General features: G+C 42.0%; 1 protein-coding gene across 4 annotated transcripts in view; it reads left to right on the top strand.

The window, feature by feature from the left end:
* CRYBG1 (crystallin beta-gamma domain containing 1) overlaps nt 1–25,607 on the top strand; it is a 212,794-nt gene that overhangs the window by 151,907 nt on the left and 35,280 nt on the right. For 2 of the 4 annotated variants that reach the window (XM_066248546.1, XM_066248547.1), the window contains 6 exons: nt 9,323–10,935; nt 15,966–18,297; nt 21,512–21,559; nt 21,648–21,766; nt 23,495–23,660; nt 25,266–25,405. In XM_066248546.1, the coding sequence (XP_066104643.1) occupies nt 9,323–10,935; nt 15,966–18,297; nt 21,512–21,559; nt 21,648–21,766; nt 23,495–23,660; nt 25,266–25,405 (4,418 nt within the window). The remainder of the gene's footprint in view (nt 1–9,322; nt 10,936–15,965; nt 18,298–21,511; nt 21,560–21,647; nt 21,767–23,494; nt 23,661–25,265; nt 25,406–25,607) is intronic. The other 2 variants (XM_066248548.1, XM_066248549.1) reach the window with 2 other exon arrangements.

Raw genomic sequence — 25,607 nt, forward strand, 5'->3', positions numbered from 1 at the left:
CGTGTGTCGCCTGAATTTGAAAAAACACAGAAGAGATAAAAAAAAAAAAAAACAAAGAAAGTGGTGGTGAGCAGCAGAGATGGGGTGGAGGGCATTGGGATGCTGAGCGACATTAGGCACAGCCAGGGCAGGCCAGCATTTCATCCTGGGAGACTGGGGAGCGGGGACAATGGGAAGAGGCCCAGAAGCTCTGATCCAGGGTGTTATTGGTTGCACCATATGAAATTGTACTGTAGATAAAATGTGGTTGAATGTAGTAATTTCCATAAGAAACCTGCTTACAATTAAATAGTGTTATAGTCCGAGGGTCATACAGTGTAAGCCTTAGTCTTCACTCATTGTAACAGCTCTGAAAGAAATCACTATTTTACCCCAGATGGACTAACAGAGATCCATGGTTCTGTCTCCAGAATCATTACAAAGTAGCTAAATTATATTTAGTATAGTCTTAGTGAGGGAACTGTATAACGTGTAAGAGGAAACTTTATTTAAGTTAAAACAAAAAGTTTCAGTGTTTAATAGGTTGAGGTATTGAATATATATATGTGAGCATTTTTTCTTTTGCATTGTGTGTGTGTGTGTGTGTGTGTCCAAACAAAAAGATAAACACAAACTAGAGAGATAGGAAGGTGGTGAGTAGATCATTTTAAATGCTGGTTCCAAATCTAAGTCTCTAGTATTGGGAGTCCATCTGGATCCTCCGTTAAATTTACCTTCATTTTTCTTGGGGTTGAGACTGAGTTGATATCCTGCTGTACACTTATTATGAAAAATGTGATTTTAATTCTAAAAGTCCAGTATGGCTATCCTGGAAGTTGTAAGAAGAGAATAATATCTCCTCATGAGAGTCTTTCTTGCTTTTTGTTTCTCCTTCTCGCAGCCTAACTCTGCATCACATTTTCTACCTAGCTTTGACTGTTTCTCTCCCTTTTCCCCTTTCCCACACCCTATCTTTGTTCTCTGGCTGGCACTTATTTCTTTGTTCTTTAGTTGAAAATATTTCTTACTTTTATTGCACAGAATTTTCTAAACCTTGTTTTTACTTTGGAAAGTTGAAGGGAGAAGTACCTCAAATCTCTATTTTTTGAAGCCAGACAATTAAAGCCATTTTTAAAAAAATCTAGGCAGAAAAAAATATTTTCTCACCCATGCAAGCACACATACACATATGCTGTGAGTATGAACAAGGTAACATGGCCAATCATATCATTTGCAATAATGTCCATTGGGCTCATTCATTTTTCATCATGGCTGAACTGAAGTTAAGGAGCTAAGATATTTCAGAAGTCAACCAAGTGAGCTCTTAGGGAATCGCAATATTTTTTCAAAGTTACTTTTTTACGTCGATGACCACACCTCTGCAGGATATTCAGGTGAATACACGTAGAAATATCTTGATTTGCTTTCTCAAATCAGATTCAGATTGGGAGCCAGCAGCCCACCTGGAGAATTTGAAGTCTGTGTGTGGCAGCTGCCTCCATGCAGACTCTTCACAAACGCAAAACAGAACTGTGAATTCTTTTTTTTGTGTGTGTGTGACAGAGACAGAGAGACAGAGAGAGACAGATAGGGACAGACAGACAGGAAGGGAGAGAGATGAGAAGCATCAATTCTTTGTTGCGGCACCTTAGTTGTTCATTGATTGCTTTCTCATATGTGCCTTGACCAGGGGGCTACAACAGACTGAGTGACCCCTTGCTCAAGCCAGTGACCCTGGGCTCAAGCTGGCAAGCCTTGCTCCAACCAGATGAGCCCACTATCAAGCTGGTGACCTCGGGTTCTCGAACGTAGGTCCTGTGCATCCCAGTCCGACGTTCTATCCACTGCGCCACCGCCTGGTCAGGCAGAGCTGTGGATTCTTGAGCACACTAAGTCTTGTGCAGTGTTAGGTCTCTGTGTTTTGTTGAGGCCTAACCGTGTTTGTTGGTAACTCCCTTTTGGAAGAAAGGATGGACGTTACTAATTCTTAAGTAACAGCAAATACCTTATGTCTCGCTCTGAGTCCCTGTGCTAGGTATTGAGAATGCAGACAGGACATTTTTTGCTTGCTCTTAGGGGGATTATATTCCACTAGCAATGAAAAGGTGGGAAACATATGAAAGACTCATTTTTAAACAATATATTTTTTAAATTTTCCAGTATTAGTTACATTTTCCAATATTATGATGTTCAACATATTTTTATTCAACCTCCAAACATGATTTCATGTGTAGTACTTTAAAATTTAAAACAATGACTCCAATAAGCAATCTAGACAGTAAATACAGTAAGCATACTATTTTGACCGTCTGTCCAGACATTTTGATATATTAATGATTTGGTAGTATATTAACAATTTTCTCTATTTCCTGATTTTTTGCTCCCCACTGGTTGAGGAGATAGCAGAGGTCTCTGAAATTATATGTAACAATACAAATGGCAGCTACTGATAGCAGGTGTGGCCACACCAAGTAGGTTGAGAATCACAGAACAGCACTGCAGCCAGTGGTGCCTGGGCCTCTACACCCTGCCTGGAACACGGTCTTGTCATAGATGCTTACACCCCCCCAAGGGTCCATATTTAATATGACCCAATATGAACACTCTAAAACAGACCCCAGCACACAACCCATGGTCCATTCCCAGAGTAGTACTGTTGTGCACTGCACTCATCCTGGTAGGACATGGGTGGCAGGGCCTTCTGCAGAGTGAGGTGGCAAAGCAGGCTGCCTTAAGCAAGGTGGGCAGATAGTGCATGGTGAAAAGTTAACTATAGAGGAAGTCCCAGGATTGCCTGGTTCTGCTGTAGTCTGAGAACCCTCAGGGCCGTGCCCATTTCTAGAGGAGGGCCTGGGGACGCGCCTGGGGGAGCAGGAAAAAGACCGATGGACCCTCAGGGCCTCTTTGGGAAACACTCCCCTTCCTAACAGAGTATTGCCAAAGTTGAGGGAGAAGGCATTGGGTCATTGGTCTCCCAGCCTAGGTTTAGGACTGCAAGTGCAAAGGCTCCTACTTCAGGAGGGACCTACTGCCACTTTCTGGATAACTCCTAGGCCATCCAGTTTTTCTCTCATTCTTCCTCATCAAACACTGGGAAGAAATAATCCCTGGTGAAAAGGAGGGTGTACCTCAAAGATATTTCTGTGGACTTCTCCCTGAAGGAGTGGGGCACTCTGAACACTGCTCAGAGGATCCTGCATAGAGCTTTGATACTGGAGATAACAGAGACCCAGTCCTTTGGGGCGGTGCTGCATTCCCCTGTGGATGAGGATCTAGCCTTTGAAGTGACTTGAGTCAAGACTATACTTTCAGGGATCATTCCTATAGTTTGAAATGACTTGAGTCGTTGACTCACAACTATGAAATGTGCGCCTCAGCCAGGTGGATTTTGTTTCTGCTCTTTATTTTCCAGTGAAAGCTTTATTTTAAAATCAACTTTACGAAGATTTAATTTATATTTTAAAAATTGTGTCCACTTTAAGTGTACAGCTTGATGAGTTTGGGGAGATATGTACATGTGTGTAACCATCATCATAGTCAAGATAAGGAACTTTGCAGTCATCCCCCAAGTTCCTTTGTGCCTCTTCCCAGTCACACCTCTGTCCCCCACTCTGCCCTCAGGCAAGCACTAATCTACTCTTCATGATTACAGATTAGACTCTAGAACAGGGGTCTCAAACTCGCGGCCGGCGGGCCGCATGCGGCCCACCGAACAATTTTGTGCAGCCCGCAGACTAATCCACGAAGTTCAAAATATTTTGGATAAAATTAAGTAAGCCTAGGGGCCTACTTGTATTTTTCATTTCTCTAGCATCCTAGCTAGATATTAGCTTAGTTAACAGCAGTTGTGATGCAAACTACAGTTTCTGGTCGTTTTGTGACACTGAGTAAACTGCATGTACGATTGTGCTTGTTGTACTGATTTTTTTTTGTTTTCAACTGCAGTGAGGCAAGTGTTGCATAACAGTTGCCTTTTGTAGACCTAGTGCGGCTCACCGAACGGCTGTGATCTTGCTCTGCGGCCCACATGCTGAGTTGAGCTTGAGACCCCTGCTCTAGAACATCATCTAAATGGAAGCATACAGTATGTTACCTGTAGGTCTGGCTTCCTTTACTTAGTATAACACTTTGGAGATTTATCTATGCCATTACATAGTTCAGAAGTTCTGCTCTATTATTGAGTAGTATTCTGTTGTGTAGATGTACCATAATTTATTCATTTACCAGTTGATGTACATATAAGTTGTTTTCATTTTTGACTCTTATGAATAAAGCTACTATGAATATTCATGTGTAAATAATTCTGCAGTTCTAGCAAGTGCAATAGACAGAACAGCTCAGCAGGTGATAAATTGGCAGCCTTTGGGGGCTGGGGGGAGGAGTGGAGAGGAGTCAAGTAGATGAGGCCAAATTCTGTAGAGTGACTGGTTTTGTAAGAAACGTGATCGCCAGAGTTGGGGGAAATGCCTATCCCAAGCAGAGAGGACTGCTGATCAGGCATCTTTCAACTGCATGAGAAAACCATTGCAACACCGCTGACAGGACAGAATAATACACACACCTAGTTGTGTGGGTTTTTTTTAATAAATAAATTTTTATTAATTTTAATGGGGTGACATCAATAAATCAGGGTACATATATTCAAAGAAAACATGTCCAGGTTATCTTGTCATTCAATTATGTTGCATACCCATCACCCAAAGTCAGATTGTCTTCTGTCACCTTCTATCTAGTTTTCTTTGTGCCCCTCCTCCTCCCCCTCCTTCCGTCCTCCCGCCCCCCGTAACCACCACATTCTTGTCCATGTCTCTTAGTCTTGTTTTTATGTCCCACCAATGTGTGGAATCCTGCAGTTCTTGTTTTTTTCTGATTTACTTATTTCACTCCATATAATGTTATCAAGATCCCACCATTTTGTTGTAAGTGATCCGATGTCATCATTTCTTATGGCTGAATAGTATACCATGGTGTATATGTGCCACATCTTCTTTATCCAGTCTTCTTCTTTTTTTTTTTTTTTTTTTTTTTACAGTGATTAAAACCTTTAAGCAAACTCTTGGCCAATACAGCAAGAATCCATAAAAGAGTAGTGTCCTTAACAAGTTCACCAAGTCTAATTTGGCCCCAACACCATGCCAAGTACCTGATAAATGCAACCCAACCCCAGTTCAGTCTGTTAGGAGCTGTCCCAAGGAGCAGGAGTCCAGGAAAAGTCCACATCCAGGAAAAGTCCTCATGGCACTGGAATTGTTGTCACAATTCTATACTTTGCACCTCACGTCCAAGTCCCAATGACTGCTGCTTCTAGCTGGTAATGATTCAGGTAGACTGGAAAAGCCATCTGCAGCATGTGTGGAGATGGAGCTTCTGTTCTTCTCTGCCTGGAGAGATGAGACCAGGTTGCTTTTCCCTGGAGCTCTGCGACTGTGGCGTGGTAAAGAGAACCTTGAGATACACTAAGCTGGGTGGCAAAGGTAGATTCATAATAGAAGATGGCAAAAGGGGGAAAGAGAGCTCTAAATTAGGAGTAGGTCCCAGCCTGAAATATGAGTGGGGAATTGAGGTAGGAGGAATAAAGGAAACACTATATATTAAACAAAGCAGCAGAAAATAGGACTATCAACACCCACTACAGAGATCTTTGAGGGAAGAATAAAAAACCTGACTATTCAGGCAAGACATAGTTAAGTGGCCCTTGTGCAAATGAGATCAGTTTACCTGCTTCTTGGAAGAAATACCCTAGGCTCGTCCACAGTGTCGTAGATGGGGCCAACGGCCCTGGGCACCTTCAGCCTTCAGTGACAAACCCCAGCATTCTGGGCAAGGTTAGGTCATAGGTGGCTGGAACAGGGCTGGAAGAGACTGAACCCTCCCTTAGAGGAGTGAGGGGGAAGCCTACCTTCCAGTGTCCCTGTTTCCTCACAGCAGAGGCATGTAAGCCTGGCAGGCTTTAGCTCAATGACCTTCCTTTCCACTATTGAAGCAGGACCCAGATGGCATCCTATGAGACCCCTTTGGGGTGTTGGAGCCTTTAAGGGCGTATCCTAAAAGCTAGTAGTTCCCCTGATCTCTATTGGGCTTTTTCTGCCTCTTGGTATCTTAAAAGCCATGCTCGGAAGATCTCACTGAGGGGTTTGAGGATCCCCATCCGCCTATATAAATCTTTTCCATATATCTTAGTTGTGTTTTTTGACATGGGCTAGAATTGAGCCAATAGACTCAAACCAATTTTCCTGGCTACTTCTTCAGAATATGTTTGAAGGTCTGTCCAGGCAGCATGGACAAAGAAGTTCATCTCCAGAGTTAGAAAGACAAGTTGTTGTGGGACCTTGGGTAGGGATAAGTAACCTTGGCAAATGAGCATAAAAAGATTGCCTACCTTAAGGGCTGTTGGGAGGATTAGATGAGAATCTATATAAATCTTAGCAAGTGTCTAGTGAACAGGAAGGGCTAAGTAGGCATGAGTTACAGTATTATGTTTAAAAATCATGTAATACCATTCACTTAAATAGAATCCAAATATATTCCTTAGGAAGTTGAAATACATTAATGTATTTTTTAATTACATGGTGAATTCTTCCTGTGTCACTTATATAAGCATTGAAGACTTGAATTATTAATCAAAATGCAGTTAGATCTCAGCCACAAAATCTCCCAGTAGTGGCCACATTGGTCCATTTCCTCAAGTAGTAGCTCTCTAGTTCCAAAGCTCCCACCAGGTGCTTCTCAAAGGGAGGCATGGAGTTTGTCAGTAAATCTGATTGGTGAACACTTCCTCAGGAGCTAATTCTGGATGCATGTGGCCTGCAGTCTATTCCTGCACTATTTCTCAGAGGTGCCCACTGCACCTCCACATCCTCTAAAAGGGGTCCCTGTGGTGCAGTGGAAGGAGCAGGGTTGGAAGCTGAGGAGTTGGATTTGAATCCTGACTTTAGTGCCCCCCCCCCCCACACACACACTTGAGGTCTCTCTCATCTCGACTTCGCTATCCTCATTTCTACTGTGGGCTAACAGTGCCTCAGTGGGCTACCTAGAATTTCATGACGTTGCAGTGCCAAGACCGTCTCAGTGAATGCTGTTGGCCCTGTTAATTCCATGCTTTGTCTTACAGTCTTCCTTATTTCCCCACCTACAAAGTACACTGGCTGCATACAACTCAAATCCAAAAGAGCTGCTTTTAAGAGCGGTTCAGGAATCTCCCTGCAAACAGTTAATATTGTAAAAACTGTTCTGAATGTTCACCTTCCAGGAAAGGTGGGTGTAAAACCAGAAGGCAGGGCCAGGGCTACCATCACAGCAGCCTTCCGGCCCATGCAGGTTCGCATTGGATTCGGACAGTCGGCAAAGAAACAGCGGAGCCAAAAACTGATGGGCCATAGTCTTTAATTCTAGCTTGCACCCGGCAGGCAAGTAAAAATACACACTGGGCTCCAAAACCCAATCACATTCAGTGCTCACAAAGCCACTGACTTATCCGAGTTTCCTAGAATCAAAGGTTTCTAGCTCACCAGACTTATTCACCTCTGTTCCCCATCTCCTTCCTTATCCCAAATACAAACTCTACACAAACTGGCACCTCACTCAGCACTCCACCATTTTGGCTGCTTCTCCTGGCCTCCTCCACGTGGCCTTTCTCTGCTCTCCTCTGCTCTCTCTTCTAATGATAATCTCAGGAACCAAGAGCGCAAGCTCCCGCTTTGTCCCCATTTTATAATGTAGAAAACCAAAATCCCTTAATCCAATATACAAACAAGGACGTCCCCAGTACAAAGTCACTTATCCAAGGCATAATTGGATTCCTCATGAGAGTGCACCACCCAGATCATACAATCAGTCAAGGGTGTGGGGAAAAGCTTAGTCCCAAAACCAAACCCCAGACTACAACGACCTGGCCTGCCTAGCCTGCCCCCACACCCAATATACATTAATATCACCTGGGCAACGGCCTCCTCGTGTTATCTTTAACAAAGTGAGCATAATACATTTTATCTGCCCAACAGTGGGGCTCAAGTTACCCCCTGTGTTTGAAGTGGAAGAGGTATTGGAAGTGGCTCAAGGTATTGGAGCCACACGTGTGATCCTGGTTTCAGTGGGATCGTTCCCGGCAATTCGCTTCTCTCTGGTAGGACCCAAGGCTGGGCTCGCAGCTCTAGTTCCCAATCTCCTCCCCTTCCTGCCCGCCTCCGTCCCCACATCTACCTAGTACCAGCGCCAGACAACCCCCGGCTTGCCGCAGCGCCCGTTGGTTGGTTAGTTTTTATTGATCTGTTTGTTCCGAGCGCTTTGCAGGCTTCTGGCGAGGGCACCAGGTGCTGACCGTTTTCGCTCTAGGCTACGTAAGAGGAGTAGATTTTTTCTCTTCCCAAGACCGATGCGGGTGGTCAGCGGCGGCGCTGGCCCCCTCACATGGATGGGTCGGGTCCTGGGGATTCCGACTCTGCGGCCCGGGCGCCCCGCTGGGTGGTGTGGGACCCGCCCAGGTCTGAGGCCGGCCTTATTCCCGCGCGCTCCCGTCCGCCCGCGCCTCCCGGGCCAGAGCAGAGGGGATGTGAAGGTGGTCGCCCTCCGCCTTTTCTCTTATCCCCCGTGTACTCTCCGTATTGACATTTCTGGGAACTCCCCTCAGAAAAACTCAGGTGAACTCCTAAATCAACGGTTTGGTTGGATGGGGATTAGTGCGGGTTTGAATGCCCGCGTGTTACTCCCATTGGAAGAGCGCAGGCCCGGCCCACCGTGAGCTGCTGATTCGGCCAAGGGCGGGCTCAGGTGCTCGAACCCCCGTTTTCTGGTTTCATTTGCAATTATGTTAAACCCAGGTGGCTTCTTGGTGTTCTAAAGGAGAAGACTGCCAGTCTTGTTTTTCCTCGTCTTCCTTATCTCAGAAAGAACGGAAGGAGAGGGGAAGGGGGAAGGAGGAAGGGGGGGAGAGGAAGGGAAGGGAAGGTGATGTTTCAGAAAAAAAGAAAAGTATTTACTGCTGCATGACTATTTTGAAACTGCTTTTTATTTGAAGAAAGAGGTAAAAAGCAAAAGCTAGAGAGACATGGGAATTATTTTCTGTATGTGATTACTTGGCCTTTCCAGATTTTCCTTCGAAACACAAGAATAAGTAGATGTTTTTCTAAATAGCACCAAACATAGATGGCATGTAAGAAAAATATAAAAAGTAAGAACAGTTTTTGTTGGGATGACTGTAACAAAACTCATCTCTCATTTTCAATTAGAAATTCTGGTCTGTTATCATTTGGCTTGTAGTTCCATAATGTACTTATACTTACTGCTAAAGAGAGGGGAAAAAACTTGGATTTTCACATTTTCTTTCCCCCATTCTTTTATTTTTCAGTCCAGAGCACAGTCATCAGAAGAGAACAAAAGGAAGCCAGTTTTGGGGAAACTTGGCCACCTGTTCACCGCAGGAAGGAGAAGGAACAGCAGAACCGGGTTAGAGAGTCCCACCAACGCAAATGCCAAATCAGCCTCTCCCAAAGGTGCAACCTCTTCCCAACTCCCTGAAACACAGGATGAGAGAAGAAAATCTCAGGGCAGCGAACCAAATCAAACCGACCAGTGCGAGGGGCACCCCTGCCAGGATAAGCCCCAGGAGCCAGAGGGCGAGCACTCGGAGACCTGTGTCCAGGTAGCCCTCCCGGACGCCGAGCTGTCACCTTGCTGGAGCAGCCAAGCAGCGGCGGCCGTGCAACAGTGCCATGAAAGTGATTCACCCCAATTAGAACCGCTGGACTCGGAGGGAGAGCCCTTCCCAGGTGCCGCCGCCGCTGCCAAGCAGCTGCATTCCTCACTAGAGAATTCCCCCGGGCAAGAGAACGCAGACACGCTAGCCGGCAGTCCGCAGGAGGACGCTGCGTCCCGCGCTGCTCGGGACCAGGAGACAGGTGCCGGGGAGGTGCCGGGGTCGCCCACCTGGGAGCAGCCCTCCAGGGGCCTGGGCGAGGCGGCGGACGGAGTCGAGCGCGTGGGTGCCGAAGGAGGCTCTCTGGAGCCTGCAGACGCGGGCAGCCAGCCTCCAGAGGACGCACCTTCTCCGACAGGTAACCCTCCCGCCGAGGGCGCGGAGCACCGGGCCGGCTCCGACCAGGCAAACGGCACCGTCGGGCCGGGAGGACGCGAGTGCCGGCCGGGCGAGCGCGCCCATCCCGCCAAAGTGTTGACTTTGGACATCTACTTGAGTAAGACCGAGGTGGCCCAGGCGGACGAGCCGGTCGTCATTTCTCCCGGGGCGGAAGATTGGGACGATTTGGACGATATGGATAAGAGGATGAGTGGCCGTCGATCCGGGAGGCGGAGGAAGTCGCAGAAATCCCCCGACTCGCCCGGCGCGGACACCGCAGCGCCCGACGGCGCGGCGAGGGACGACGCGGTGTTCCACGACGAGGTGGCGCCACACGCGGCCGCCGAGAACGTCTCCGCCGAAAAGAAAGTGAAATCTCCGCGGGAGGCCGCGGACGGGGGCGTTGCCTCGGCTGCGAGCCCCGAGTCCAAGTCCAGCCCGGGCTCCAAAGGGCAGCCCCGAGCAGAGCCGGACCGCAGCAAACAGCCGGGGCCGGCCACGTCCCCCACCAAAAGGAGGGGCAAGAGCCGCTTCCCCGAAGCTGCGGCCGTCCCGCCCGCTGGCAGCCCGCGGGCTCCCGCCAAGGAGTCCCCGCCCAGGAGGGCGCCCGCGCCGGATTCCGGACTTGCGGCGCAGTTCGCGGGCGAGAACGGGGAGGAGGCGCCCCTGGTCATCCCCCGTGAGCTCACGGTCAAGAGCAGCTCTCTGCTGCCAGAGCTCAAATCCGAGCACAAGAGGGGGCCGCTCCCCAACCACTTCGACGGCCGGGGGGAAGGAAGTCGAAGCAAAGAGCTGGTACGGTCGTTTGGAGGTCCTGACGCCAACGGCTTGAAGCTCAGGAATCATTTCGGTGCGGGCCGGTCGACGGTGACCACTAAAGTGACCCTGTAAGTATCTGCGGACTTGGGCCGGGTGGAGCACGTCCTGGGCAGCCTATCCGGGAAGCTCAGGGTCTTTGTGTTTGTGGAAGAACTATCTGTGCCCTGAATTTTCTCCTCTGTGTTGAGATTTAAGAGAGTGAAGGGCTAGTTAACAAACTTAAGCTTTAAGAAGATGACACATTCGGTAGCATAATTGGTTAATTCCAGTTTTAATATAAGATTTAATTAAATGAATGTAAAAATAAGATATCTCTTGAGGCTCAGTGCTTACATAAGCAATAGAGAGAAGACTGTATGGCTTGACAGAAGCTAATTCTGTTCTTTATTCAGAATGTACACTGGCATTCTAGGGTAGAACATTCTTAAAATATATCAGCACTGAATTTGAAAACACAGAACAAACACTACTATGTTCAGTGTGTCCCAGTAGCTTTGACATGTGTGAGTTTAAGAGTATTTATTCATAGAACCTTTTATGGAGTTCAGTGCATTATTTGCCTAAACACACACACACACACACACACACACACACACACACACAGCCAAACTCTGACACAAGTCTCTTGGTTGCTTCTTTCCCTTTATAATGTTAGGGAGTCTGGTGATATTTTGCCTCCAAGTTGAAAAGTAATTTTCAGTTTTTAAAATAAAGATCAGTAGTCTTACTGGAAGACTATTTGCCAAATGAGAAGATGTATTAGAAGAATCAAGCTCAACAAAAGACTGACTACTTGCTGTTATGTTGATTGATTTTTCAAATATTTATTGCATACCTTCTGTGCATGGCATTGTGCTATGAACTATGTTGGGAAACCACAATATGATTCAGTTTCTTGCCTTTGAAAAGTTTATGGCCAGTCTAGAACATAAGATGCTGACAAAGAACAATATGAAGTGATATCTGGTTAAAAGGCCAATGGTTGTTACCATCCATAAAAGTTGGGGATGTGCAGAAGCAAGAAGAAAATTACTTTTGGGTTTTGGGAGGACTTGTATCTTGATGATAATGTGAGAGGGAGGGTACTATAAACCTCTTAAGATCCTCTCCTTTCCTACTCTCTGACTTTTCTACCTCCCAGTCAGCACATGCGAAAAATGAGTATCTAAAGTTTATACTTTTCCTGCATTCACACATGTATTAAAAGAGCTGGTATTTTCACAGCATTATCGTTCTTAAACCAAACGGTCCATTCTGATTATTTGACTCCTTGGATGAGTAAGCTTTATAGTAGGAGGTCTGTTTGGTAAACACTTGAGGAGAAGGTCTGTTTAATGAATAACTTGAGCTACCTCACCAACTTCGCACCTGGAGACCTTTGATATATAGTCAGCTATTTATTCTGTAATGGCAGCGTTGGTGAAATAACCTAAGTGAATGATGCCCATTATTTGTAAAAGGCCAGTGTGCCAACATTCAGACCTCCCTAAGTGTGAGCCTTAGAAAAACGTTGCTGTGTACTTGGTTAAGGACACTTCGGCTTCCCCTGTCTTCCAATAGCAATACACTAGTGGAAAAACCAGAAATGTTACACAGTTAAGGAGCAGGGTAAACAAATCTAGGGAAGTGGATCTTACAATGAAATTCTTCTTATGCCACTGTTTATAATAGAACTAAACCAAATGTCTTTTTCTCATTACTAATTACTTTCTACCTAAAGTTTTTCCTTTGCCAGACACTGTCTATTTAATTCTGTTTTCCATAGGGCCTCACACTTTGTGAACTGGCAAAGTACTGAAATGGAAAATTAATAATTCTTTCTAGTCCTTTTCTGATTGACTGAGGTGTTTTTTTTCCAAACCCTTTCATTTTCTCCTGATTGCCTTTCAAGAAAAGATGTTAACTCAGATTATTTGAGAAAAAAAAAGAAATTATATCTGAAATTTTATACTTAAACCTATAGTCCCTTAAAAAGAATGACTATGAAACTTGTTTCTTGAAGCTGTTAGAAAAATTGTGTTTTCAGTTCTTTATCAAATATTAAATGTTGTTGAGATTCTTAAAATGGTATATTTAAAATAAGTAGAATTTTCCTCTCATAGCTTTTTGGACTCCATTATTTTCTTCTCTCACATTGTAAAGAAGGCATTACAACATGAATTATAGGAGTCTTTTAATCTCTTTGCGCTAGGTTAATTGTAGTGACTCTTGGTAGCAGAAGTTAATAGCACAGGTTTGGTTGTAAAATATTTTTTGATCTTGGTGTAAATATTTAATGTGCAGATGGGTTTCCTGACCTGAAGATAGCTTGTTGGCTAACCTGTAGCATTTTCCATTTACATCATAAGATACACTTTGATGTTTGACTGTTCTTAGAGATGATTAGTGAGAATTTTTTAAATATATATTCCCTGGTAGGTGAATGTCCTTAATTAACTGATAGCATTTGTAAGCTTTTTATTTCTAATCATCTCACTGGTTTTAGAATTTAACATTTTAGGACGGCTAGTAAGTTAATTTGCTTCTAAATTTAAGATAATGGGCCCACAACATGGTAGCCTATTATATGGAGATATTGTGGAAAGCAATGCCTGGGAGAAATTAATGAGACTCTTATTAAATTTAGTATTTAAATATAATTTTTAAAAATGAAAATGAAAATGTAAATTTTTTTTTCTTTTAAGTGAGAGGAGGAGAGATAGACTTCTGTATGCATCCTGACCAGGATCCGACTAGGATCTACCCAACAACCCCTGTCTGGGGCCTATGCTCTGCCCATCTGGGGCCATGCTCGTACCAAGCTATTTTTAGCACCTGAGGTGGAGGCTCCATGGAGCCACCCTCAGCACCTGGGGCCAACATGCTGGAACCAATCGAGCCATGGCTGTGGGAGAGGAAGAAAGAGAGAGAAGGGGGAGGGGCAGGGAGGAGAACCAGATGGTCGCTTCTCCTGTGTGCTTGGACCAGGAATCGAACCTGTAACTTCTACATGCCAGGTCAATGATCTACCACTGAGCCAACCGGCCAGGGCTGAGAAAAAAATCTAAATTCTTAACACTGCAGTTTATCAAGAAGGATAAGGAGTCTCACCCAAAGTCATACTGCCCATTCCTCCAAATGGCTCCTCAGGCCCAACCTTCTTGAAGGCCAGGGAGTCCATGTGGGAGACAGCCACTTTGTGTTCTCACTATCGTGGAGGCCTCGTAAAGTATGATAACTTTGTCTTACAGATCTCGTGGTAAATCACTGACTCCTTGAATCGTAAACCTGTTAATAACCAAAGGAGGTTATTGAGGCGAGTCTTGTCCGACCCTGTCTGGGGAAGCAGGATAGCAGAGTGGTTGGGAGGGTAGCATCTGAAACCAGAACTGGATCTGTGTGACCTCAGGCAAACTAGTTACCTGCTCTAAGCCTCAATTTCCTCATCTTTTTATTTTTAAGTAGACTTTATATATTGATTATAGAGGGAGGGTAAGGGAGAGAAAGAGGGAGAAAGAGAAACATTGATTTGTTGTTCCACTTATTTATGCATTCATTGGTTGATTCTTGTATGTGCCATGACCAGGGGTTGAACCCACAGCATTGGCTTATTGGGATGATGCTCTAACCAACAGAGCTAACCAGCCAGTGTTCAACTTCCTCATTTTAAAAGAGAATGTATAAAGTTGTACATTCGGCATGCCATTGAAAGTGGTTCTCAAGTGCTTGGCAATCAGCGAATTAGTGGTTATTATTTCTTCCATTTTATAAACCCCTGGACCAATGGTTTAGACATTTTTGGTTTTGTTTTTAGCTTTGGAGCCTGTTCTTCTAGGGAAGCTTCTATAAAAGTGATATATAGAACAGATAAGTAGGAGTGATTCTGATTGAAAGGAGGGTGGCTGGCCAACAGTCCCATTCCTCAGTCTCTACTGTCCCCAACTGCAACTCATGAAGAGAACTCCAAGGATTACTTCATCCATAACTTGGGGTGGGGAGTGTTGAGTGGGAACCAACTCTGTTCTAAACTAGCTAGTTTTTCTTTGTTTGCAGATAGAGAAGGTACAGAGTTAAGAGACTTAAACTAACTTGACTAAGTATACACAGATATTAGTGTAAATGCCAGGACCAGGTCAGCTAATGGCAAACAGAACATTTTGTTTCTCAGAAAGAAAAAATGTATATATTCAAAGACTTTTGATTTGCATTAGGAGGTAATAATACCCAAGAGGTGAGAGGAGAGACTCTCTTTGCCCAAGAAATGGTTACAAAACCAACAATTGAGTGATTGATAAGTAAATTATGGTATACTCATGTGATGGACTTTTATGCAGACATTAAGGAAACTTTTCAATCAAACTTTTTGGTAACTAGAAACATGTTAAAAATGTTAACTATAAGGTTAAGTAATCTTATTTTTAAAGGCAAGAGACCAAACTCTATGAATGGAATAATCTTACTTCTATTAAAAATATTTAATTGCATTAAAAAGACTGAACATATACTAAAATGTTAACAGAGATATTATATCTGAGTGGTAGGATTGTGAATGATTTTTCACTTTTATATTTTCCAAATTTTCTGTAGTGAGTATAATTATGTAATAAGAGAAAAATTTTATGGGAGAAGGATGAAGGGAATAAAATATCCAAAGAGGTAAATAGTAGATAAGAAGTTTTTATAATCTAGCTTTTTGAGATAATGTAAAGAAAAGTTATGATTAAATAAAAATTACACAGTTGATGTTTAGAGAAATCATTTATATATTTAAAATATGAAAGTGCATTAAACATTTAAATTTGTTCTAATGTTCTTCAGGTCCTAAAACATCTTCTAACTCTAGTTCCAAGCAGTTTGCATACATACTAGGTACTCAGTAAACTTGTTAAGCTCCCTCCTCTAGACTTTCTTAGTTATATCACTTTTCATCCCTCATATGGAAGCAAAACATCAATTAAAAATAGTTGATAGTGTATTTAGGATTGCTTAAAAATAGTTTTCTTTTTTTAAAAAGTTACATACCAGAAAGATGTTGGCTTTTTATAGTTTTATAATAAATTAACATGTTCAGTTTTTAAAACTAACTCAGTAACTTTATCTTATTGCTTTTTTCTTACAGCCCTGCCAAGCCTAAACATGTGGAACTAAATCTTAAAACCCCTAAGAGTCTTGACAGCTTGGGAAATGAGCATAACTCATTTAACCAGCCAGTTCATAAAGGAAACACGGCCACCAAAGTCTCTTTATTTGAAAACAAACGAGCCAACAGTATCCCAAGACACACTGACAGTCGAGGCACAAGAAACAATACCCTTGCCTCTAGTAAAACATTTGTTGGGAGGGCAAAGCTGAATTTAGCCAAAAAAGCCAAGGAAATGGAGCAACCTGAAAAGAAAGTAATGCCAAATAGTCACCAGAACACCTCTGCAGACACCAAAGTCGTTCTCCCCGAAGAGGAGGTTCTCCCAGTGACGGGGAGTCCCGGTGGAAGAGGAGTGGAAGGCGAGCCCACTGAGGATCACGCTCATGGCTTTCAGCTTAAGCAGGGTGATCAGGCAGATGGTCAGGTGGATGCTGGCTGCCCTTCTGAGCCAGTGGCCACTGCTCTGATTTCTGGCAAGGACCACTGCCTCCTAGGAGAGGACGACTCAGTGGCTGCTGACAACAAAAGGCCTGTACTTGAAAACATAACTGGAACAGCACAAGACATTCCTGCCGTTCTTGATACCAGAGACTCGCCAAAAGCCACACCAAAGCCACAAGATAAAATTTGTGACTCACGGCCCCCACCTGAGTCATCTAATGGGCCTCGCTTGCTGCCTGTACCCCTTCCTGTGGACATTCCCAAAGATGCATGTGCTCAAGCCTCCATAAGCAATTTTGCATGTACTGATCTGAAAGGGTCAGAAAACCATAGTGGATGTATTTTGCCTGTATCTCATTCAGATAATGAGAAAATGCCCCCTTCCCAACTTGGAGGAAGAGAAGCAAGCCCTCCTTTGTCCACAGAGCACAGCCCAGAAGTCATGGGAACTGAGACTCCATCCAAGGTCCTTGTCCAGGTCAGGTCCTTCATCCTTCCCGTGGAGAGCACCCAGGATGCGAGTTCCCAGATCATCTCAGAGAGCTCTGAAGTTAGAGAAGCGCAGTTGCCAGGTTGTCACAATAATGAACTTCAAGTGGTTTCCGTTGCCAGTTGTGCTCCCCAGAGAGAGGAAGTGCAGGGCAGTAAGAGCACTTCACCCAAACACGCCCGCGGCAAAGAGGAACAGGTAGCACAATCTGGCTCACAAGCCATGCCGCTGGGTTCAGAAAAAGCTCTGCCTCTCCAGGCTCAGAGTCAGGGCAATGACCCGTCCCTCGTGGTGGAATCCAGCCCCACTCACTCTCCTGGTAGCCCAAATCGTTTAGAAACTCCTCCAGGTCCAGATCAAAATGTCGCGAATGGCCAGGACAGCCCTGCCAGTCTTTTGAATGTTTCTGCGGGTAGTGAAGATAGTGTATTTGATTCTTCTTCTGATATGGAAAAATTCACTGAAATTATCAAAAAGATGGACAGCACAGTTTGTGTGCCTCAGAAGAAGAAGGCCAGGGTGCCAAACTCTCCTACCCCTCACTTTGTCATGCCTCCTATTCATGAGGACAATTTAGAAAAGGTGTTTGATCCCAACGTGTTTACCTTTGGTTTGGGGAAGAAAAAGGGAAGCCAGCCAGAGATGTCCCCAGCTTTACAGTTGATGCAGAACCTAGACACAAAGTCCACACTGCGGCCCAAACGGGTGTCCACCGAACAGAGCGCCCTATTCACGTCCTTGCGTGCTCACACTAACGGGAAAAACGAACCTCTGGCAACTTCAGAAACAAATGACAAAGAGAACAGGGATGTTACAAATGGTGGAGTTAAGAGATCAAGGCTAGAAAAAAGTGCACTTTTCTCCAGCATGTTATCTTTACCGCAAGACAAAATCTTTTCCCCCTCTGTCACGTCAGTCAGTACTATGACCACAACTTTCAGCTCTTCTCAGAACACTTCTCTTTCTCGGTCTTATGTGTTACAGCCCGTGACTGAGGGTACCCCACCCTGCGCTTCAGACAAAGAACCGCCAAACCTTCCACCCAACAACGTCTTAAAGGTCTTCAATTTCAACTCCTCAAATACATCTCATTCAGACTTGGAAAGTCCGAGCTACACAGAAAAGTACCTGCAAAAAGAGGAAACCAAAAAAGGTCTGGATTCTCGAAGCAACCTACACTTGCCAGAAACTAAATTTTCTGAATTTTCAAAACTGAAGAACAGTGATGATACTGAAAAGGCTAATCACGTTGAAAGTGTTCTTAAGTCGAACTTGCTGAACTATGGGAACAGTGACGCAGACTTCATGGGTCTTTTCAAATCCAGCTGGTTTGATCCAAGCATGTCTTTTTCTGGAATGTCATTATCAGATACAACAGTAAGTAGCAACATATGATCATTTATTTGGGGTATTTAAAAAGTGAGAGGAAGGAGGACGATGAGCAATTAGTGTTATTCTTTTAGAAGTGGTTAAGCTTGTGTACAATAATTTTTTTTCACTGATCATATATTTGGAAACTTATGTTCAGGGGATGGCTAGGATCCAAGATGAAAGTACAGAGATTCAGTTCTCAAGGTATTTGAAGTCTAGCAGGGAAAATCAGTTACCCATATTTTAAGGTATTTCTGAATGTATATGCTATATAATGAAAGATATAGAGAAAGTACCTTGAGAGTTCAGAGACAGACAAGATGTTTTTTCTTACCTAGTTCTGCATAAACATACTCCGTACTACAGTTAGAATTTTGAAGATTTGTGAAGCAGCTTCCTTTATTTGGAAAAGCCCCTGCTGAGAATCTTACTCCTGATGAATCTCTTGTGCTGCGGGGTTCACTCTTTCTCTCCATAAGTAGCGGAAAATGTATATGCTATGCATTTGAGAAAGTATTTTGTCTTTACTTGGAATTAGTTTTCATCGGGGAAGTGTTTTTCCTGCAAAGCTTTTGAGGAATAAAGAACTTTGGTTTATATTAGATCTTTTCTTTAATATTGTAGAGAGGACAGCAAAATATGATTTTGAGCAACAATTATGATTTCTTTATCTCCTTCTATCTGACTGCTGACTTTGTTTTCTTTATTCGGTTTTTGATGTGAATTTTTGCCTTCCTGTCACCAAGCTTGATGCTCAAGTTGAGGGAGGACAGTGAAAGAGAAAAACAGAATATAAGCTTCAGAAGTCAGTTCTGTTAACCCAGAAACATGAGTGGGCCTCTGTATTCCTGCTGCCCACCCTGTGAATCAGGCCATCTGTCAAGTGTACCCCATCACCCAAAACAGTGTGTCCAAGCACAAGATACCTTGCACCCTTCCTCACATGCTTAAGGCACTGTGACATGTTTCAGTTTGTTGTATTGGCTTTTGCTACAAGACTGTCATAGAATGCACTTCTGAAAGCTCTTAAAATATAGTTGGGTTTCCAGCAGAGGTTCAGATCCCTCTTTTCAAAAATTTTCAAATTTTTGTCTCAGGATGCTTTTATATTTAAAAATTATTGAGGACTCCAAAGAGTTTTTGTTCACATAGGTTATGCCTGTCAGAAATTATTATATTAGAAATTAACACGGACAAAAACATAAAACGCAAGAACACACAAGTGCACAGTTCATTAACCATCATGGTAATGATGTCATGACCCTCGGGAAAATTCCACTATATACTGTGAAGTAAAGAGAGTGAAAAAGGTAAATAAGCTCTTCCTATGAAGATAGTTTTGACCTTATGGACTCCCTAAAAGTGCCTTAGGAACCCTCCAGGGGTCCCTGGACCACACTTAGGAAACCATAAATATGTGAACACTTAATCAGCCCATAGTTCTCAGAAACTGTGAAGTTTTTAAGTATTTGTCTCAAGCACAAAATTTCCACTGGTCCACTTCCCATTCATTACAGCCTTATTCTCACTTTTTGATCATCTTGGATCACTTCTCTTATTTGACAACAGTCTGGTGAGCCTGACAACGGCATACACAGTTTCTTTGGGGAATCCCTTGACAAACCAGGCCAAATGGGGTAAAAAGGAGAGACAAAGTGCTTTATACTTCCTTTGTTTTTCTTTAGGTTTTGGGCTTTGTTGATTACATACCTATTCTATCTTCCATGTCTTACCTGAATTTTATTTAAAATTTTAGGCTTTTTCTTCAGCTTATCTACTTCTAATATATATATACAAATAAATGCTATTTTAACTTCTAATAATGCTTTACTGAGGCCTTCCTCTGGTGTCTTGTGCATATTTCATTCTGGCATGATGCAAGAGTGATCAAATCAGAGGCAGTCCTTAGAGTAGCCATTCTGGTCAGCATTGAAAGTAGTCCATGTTTTATAATATTTTTACATGTGTAATTACTGTTTTTATGGTGTTATGCACTTCTGGTTTTACTGGTCTTGTCACATGGTCTTGAAAATGATTAGTTTTGTAGCTATATAAAATGTATTTCATCTAATGAACAACAACAACAACAAAAAAACAAAATAGAAACAGACTCAGACACAGAGAACAGACTGAAGAGGGGGGTTGGGGACTGGCTGAAAAAAGGTGAACTGATTAAACAAAGAAAAAACTCAGACACAGACAACAGTATGGTGATTACAAGAAGGAAAGGGGCGTAGGGGAAGGTAGAGAGGACAAAGGAGGGGATAAATGGTGATGGAAGGACACTTGACTTGTGGGGGTGACCACACAGTGCAATATACAGATGATGTGTTGTAGAATTGTATACCTAGAACCTATATAATTTTATTGACTGATGTCTGCCCAATAAATCCAATTTTAAAAATAGTAAACAAAAATGTATTTCATCTATCAAAAAGGGAGTGATTAAATACTATGTGCAATGTATATTGTGAAATAATCCATAAACATGTTATTTAGACTAGTAATTATATGATCCTAGATGTTACTATGAAAAAGCAGTATTTATAGATTCAGATAAGGTAGATATATGAACACAAAATTGATTCAGCTCATTCTAGATAAGTGATTAATACATTATAATTTCTCTTTATTTGAGACTATAGTGAGATTGTTTGAATTATGATCTGCTGAGTTCTTATTCTATAAATTCATGTAAAACATACATCTGACTCTTTCCTAAATTTCCTAGATTGGTGAAAATAGCCTAGGCGTTTAAAGGAGGAGAAGTTGAAATGGCCAATTCTCTTGGGCAGGGGAAGTTCTTAACAGTATAGATGCAGCAGCCTGACCTGTGGTGGCACAGTGGGTAAAGCGTCGACCTGGAACGCTGAGCTTACCGGTTTGAAAACCCGGGCTTGCCTGGTGAAGGCACATATGGGAGTTGATGCAATCTGCTCCTCCCCCCCTTCTCTCTCTCTGTCTCTGTCTCTCTCTCTCTGTCTCCTCTCTCTAAAATGAATTTTAAAAATCTAAAAAATAATAACACTAAATAAATTTTAAAGAATAGTATAGATGCAAAGAGTTTTACTACAACTTTGGCATAGATAAAAGTAGACTTGTTTCAAAATTGATACAGTGTGAGGTGAATGTGATCTTATTCAAAAGATTGTGGGAGGAGGTCAGAGGACTATTACACAAAGTTTAATTATTTGCTGTGATTTTGTTCATCTGATTACAGACGCTTAGAGGAAGTGTCCAAAATAAAATCAATCCACGACCTGGAAAGGTAAGATTATTTTTCTGTTTCTGGTCTAGATTTTGTTCTGGTCTGATAAAGTACAGTAAGAAGTGCTACCACTGTAATTTCTGTGTAGGTGGTGATCTATAGTGAGCCAGATGTCTCCGAGGAATGTATTGAAGTCTTCAGCGACACTGAGGATTGCAGCTCCTGGAGCCTGTCCCCTGTGATACTCATAAAAGTTGTTAGAGGATGGTGAGAATGGCACTGGGACTTGCTGGTTTATAGGGATTATGCTCTACATTTTTAATTACCTTTTTGGCTGTTAGTCCTTATCTAAAATTATGCCTTTAGCAATGTAAAGGGCAGAAAATACTAGTCATAATGAGTATTAAAAGGAATTCATAACACAGGAAGATGGGTTTCAATGATGTTTCTGATTATAGGGGTGATACATGTTTTTGCTAACATATGTCGAGAAAGGGTGGCAGTGCAAGTTTCTTTTCCCACACAGCAGTGGTTCGGACTAATGAATGTCGGAGTCCATAATACACATCTGGTTTCTGAATTTTCACTGAAGTTGATAAGAATTATATCAGTTATATTGGTAAAATTTAAAAAATTCCATAAGAAAAGACATTTTGCTAACTTTTTTATAACAGTTTAGTGAAGGACTAAGTTAAAATTATGTTCTTTTTGATAACAGACAGTAAAGAAAGTGGTGAAAAAATATTTTACCAGCTTAATTGCTTTAGAACATACACAGGAAGTTGAATTAAGAAAAGCAGTTTCAAAAATATTTATTTATTGATGACTGATTTTAGAGACAAGAAGGAACACAGAGAGAGGGAAACTAATTTATTGTTCCATTTATTTATGCATTCATTGGTTGATTCAAGAAAAGCAGCTTTAGAAAAATTACTTATGTGGCATGAATGCTTATCTTTGGTACCAATTTATAAACTTGTTTGAAATAAAGAGATAGAGCTTTAGACATTTGCAGTTTAAAAAATTAGTAAGCTTTTCTTTTGGTCTACATTTGATTAAATATGCAGCATCTTTCTCATAAGGTTTAGATATTTTGCTGTATTTTGCTGTATATTCAACATATTTGTTAGAAAAATTAGTTAGCTTTTGTTCTTATATTTGAAGCCTGAAAGTAACTCTAAAAGTTTTTCTATAAAAATTTTGTTTTTAATGAAGTAGTGCATCTTTTTTTTTCTTCAATTTTTGTTGACTTCTCTCTTTTCTTAAAAACATAAGCATTTGAAAATAGCCCTGTTCTATACAGGAGTGGGCAAAAGTAGGCTTACAGTTGTGAGTACTCAAAACAGTTTATTATGGTATTTATTAATAAGTTATTTTTCTATAAGAACAACTGTAAACCCACTTTTGCCCATCCCTATATTAACATGAAGTTTTTCTTCAGTGTTTAGATATTGTTGCAAAGGATATTTTAAAAATGCTTTTTTTGAACATGAACGTAGTCCTTTGTATCAATATATCCATCGATATGTCTTGAAAAATGTAAGTTTAAATTCTCCTAACAGAAATATTTTCTACACTATACATAAAAAAATTACAGTCCCAGCCCATTTCTCTGATGTATTACTATTTACAAGTCTCCACTAACTGATAATTCTGTAGAACATTAGTATCTCTGTATCAATATTGATAGCAACAAGTTCTCTTAAGATTCTGATATAATTCTTGAATTCTCAGAGGCTAAATTTTAGTCTTAGAGTTTTTACATTTTCATTACTAGAGAATTGGCCATAATATATGATATATATATATATACATATACATATATACATGTATATACATATATACATGTATATATGTATATGTGTGTGTGTGTGTGTGTGTGTGTGTATATATATATATATATATATATATATAGTGGCTATTAGCCAGAATATTTTAGTAATCTAAGCTGCTCTCACCAGGACTGGTTAATGGTATGCTGTGTTTTGTTCTTAGTTGGATTTTGTACGAAAGACCAAATTTTGAAGGACACTCCATTCCTTTAGAAGAAGGAGAATTGGAACTTGCTGGTCTCTGGGATATACCAGATAATTTGGAAAAAAAAGAGGAGGAAGAGTCTGCTAAGCCCGTGGTGATTGGTTCAATCAGACATGTGGTCCAGGTTGGTTATGGGAAGACCAGCATCCATTCATCATTCAGCAAATATTTATTGAATGCCAGGGGTGATTTTTACTTTGAGAGAAAAGTTTATTTTATGAAATAAGTAACTGCAAAAAATATTTGATTGGTGTTTATGATATACTTTCTATAATTGAAGTATTGTGTGCACTTTAAATGAACTAGAAAAGAAACATTCTCATTGGTTAGTCACTATTTTCATGATAAATCTTGAAGGTTAATTTCTCACTCCTGGCCCCCTATTCCCTTTTCCAAATGTATTTTATGCAATAACCTGGTTTTGATGAGAAATTGATCTGTTGTACCACCCATTCATGCATCTATCTGTCCCTATCTGTCACCAAAAAAAACAAAAAAGAAAAAGAAAATGTCATCCAAATCCCACCATCATGAATTTTTCTGAATTCTCTCTTTTTTTTCTTTTTTTTTTTGTATTTTTCTGAAGCTGGAAACGGGGAGAGACAGTCAGTCAGACTCCCGCATGCGCCCGACTGGGATCCACCCGGCACACCCACCAGGGGCGATGCTCTGCCCCTCCGGGGGTGTCGCTCTGCCGCAACCAGAGCCACTCTAGTGCCTGGGGCAGAGGCCAAGGAGCCACCCCCAGCGCCCGGGCCATCTTTGCTCCAATGGAGCCTTGGCTGCGGGAGGGGAAGAGAGAGACAGAGAGGAAGGGGGGTGGAGAAGCAAATGGGTGCTTCTCCTATGTGCCCTGGCCGGGAATCGAACCCGGGTCCCCCGCATGCCAGGCTAATGCTCTACCACTGAGCCAACCAGCCAGGGCCAGGAGTCACCTTTTTAATCACTTTGTTTGTTTCTTTTGGTAATGTTTGAAAAAGTCTCCCCTGAAGTAACCCAATTGTTACTGTTTCTTCTCTACATCCGTTCACCTAGCTAAGCAATCAGGTATTAATAGAGATTTGAGTAGCACTTAGGCACTCAGCCAGGAGAGGCCTTTTGAAGAGTGTTTGATGGACCGTGGACTTGCAGGGCATCAAACAATGATCAAAGTGCAGAGAGTACTTTGGACATGCAGGGCATGGAACAGAGATCAAAGTGAGAGATTTATAAATCACCATAACTGTGTTTTTACATTAACTTAGACCAAACCAACATCACAGAGGTTTGGTCATAGCCAAAGAGAGTTACATGGGACTTCTGTGCACAGAACAGCAGTTGAGGAAGACTGCTGGCACAGCCACTCTGTGGACTAGATTCTCTGGAGTCGGGTGGTCCCATCAGAGCAAAGAAACCAAAACTGCTGTCACCAAAGAAAGCCAAGCAGTTTTTTAGTGAGGATGAGAGAAATAAATACATTTTTTAAAATGTTCCAAAACTCTAAATACATCTTTGGCAATCTTTGCTTGAATATAAAACTCATATATATAACGAAAGCCATGTTTCTGCCCCAAAAGACCACATATTATTAAGTCATAGGTGAAAACAGGAAAGGGATAAAATGGCAGGTATTCTGTGAAAGGTATGTATAAATTTAAAGCTTATCTTAATTATTTGAAAAAAAAATGGGTTTACTGTAGAGTTACATACATGGTGTAATTATTACATATGTATGTGTTTTTCTTTTCAGGATTACAGAGTCAGTCACATTGACTTATTTACTGAACCAGAAGGGCTAGGAGTCCAGAACTCCTACTTTGATGATACTGAAGAAATGCAGGGGTTTGGCATAATGCAGAAGACTTGTTCCATGAAAGTACATCGGGGCATGTAAGTGTTTTATTTTAAATAGTTTCAGTGAAGCTTTTTTTGGTGAGTGTTGTACTGGAAAAAATAATTAACATAGTCTGTTTTTGATTTGTTGTCCTGTTAGGCAATTGTTGACTTACAGTGTTCTTTTTTTTTTTTTTTTTAATAAGGCACATTAAATTATTATTTTTGTGTGCAGCTCTTACAAACAATAATTTCTTAG

The sequence above is a fragment of the Saccopteryx bilineata genome, chromosome 12 (assembly GCF_036850765.1).
Source record: "Saccopteryx bilineata isolate mSacBil1 chromosome 12, mSacBil1_pri_phased_curated, whole genome shotgun sequence".
Lineage (NCBI taxonomy): Eukaryota > Metazoa > Chordata > Mammalia > Chiroptera > Emballonuridae > Saccopteryx > Saccopteryx bilineata.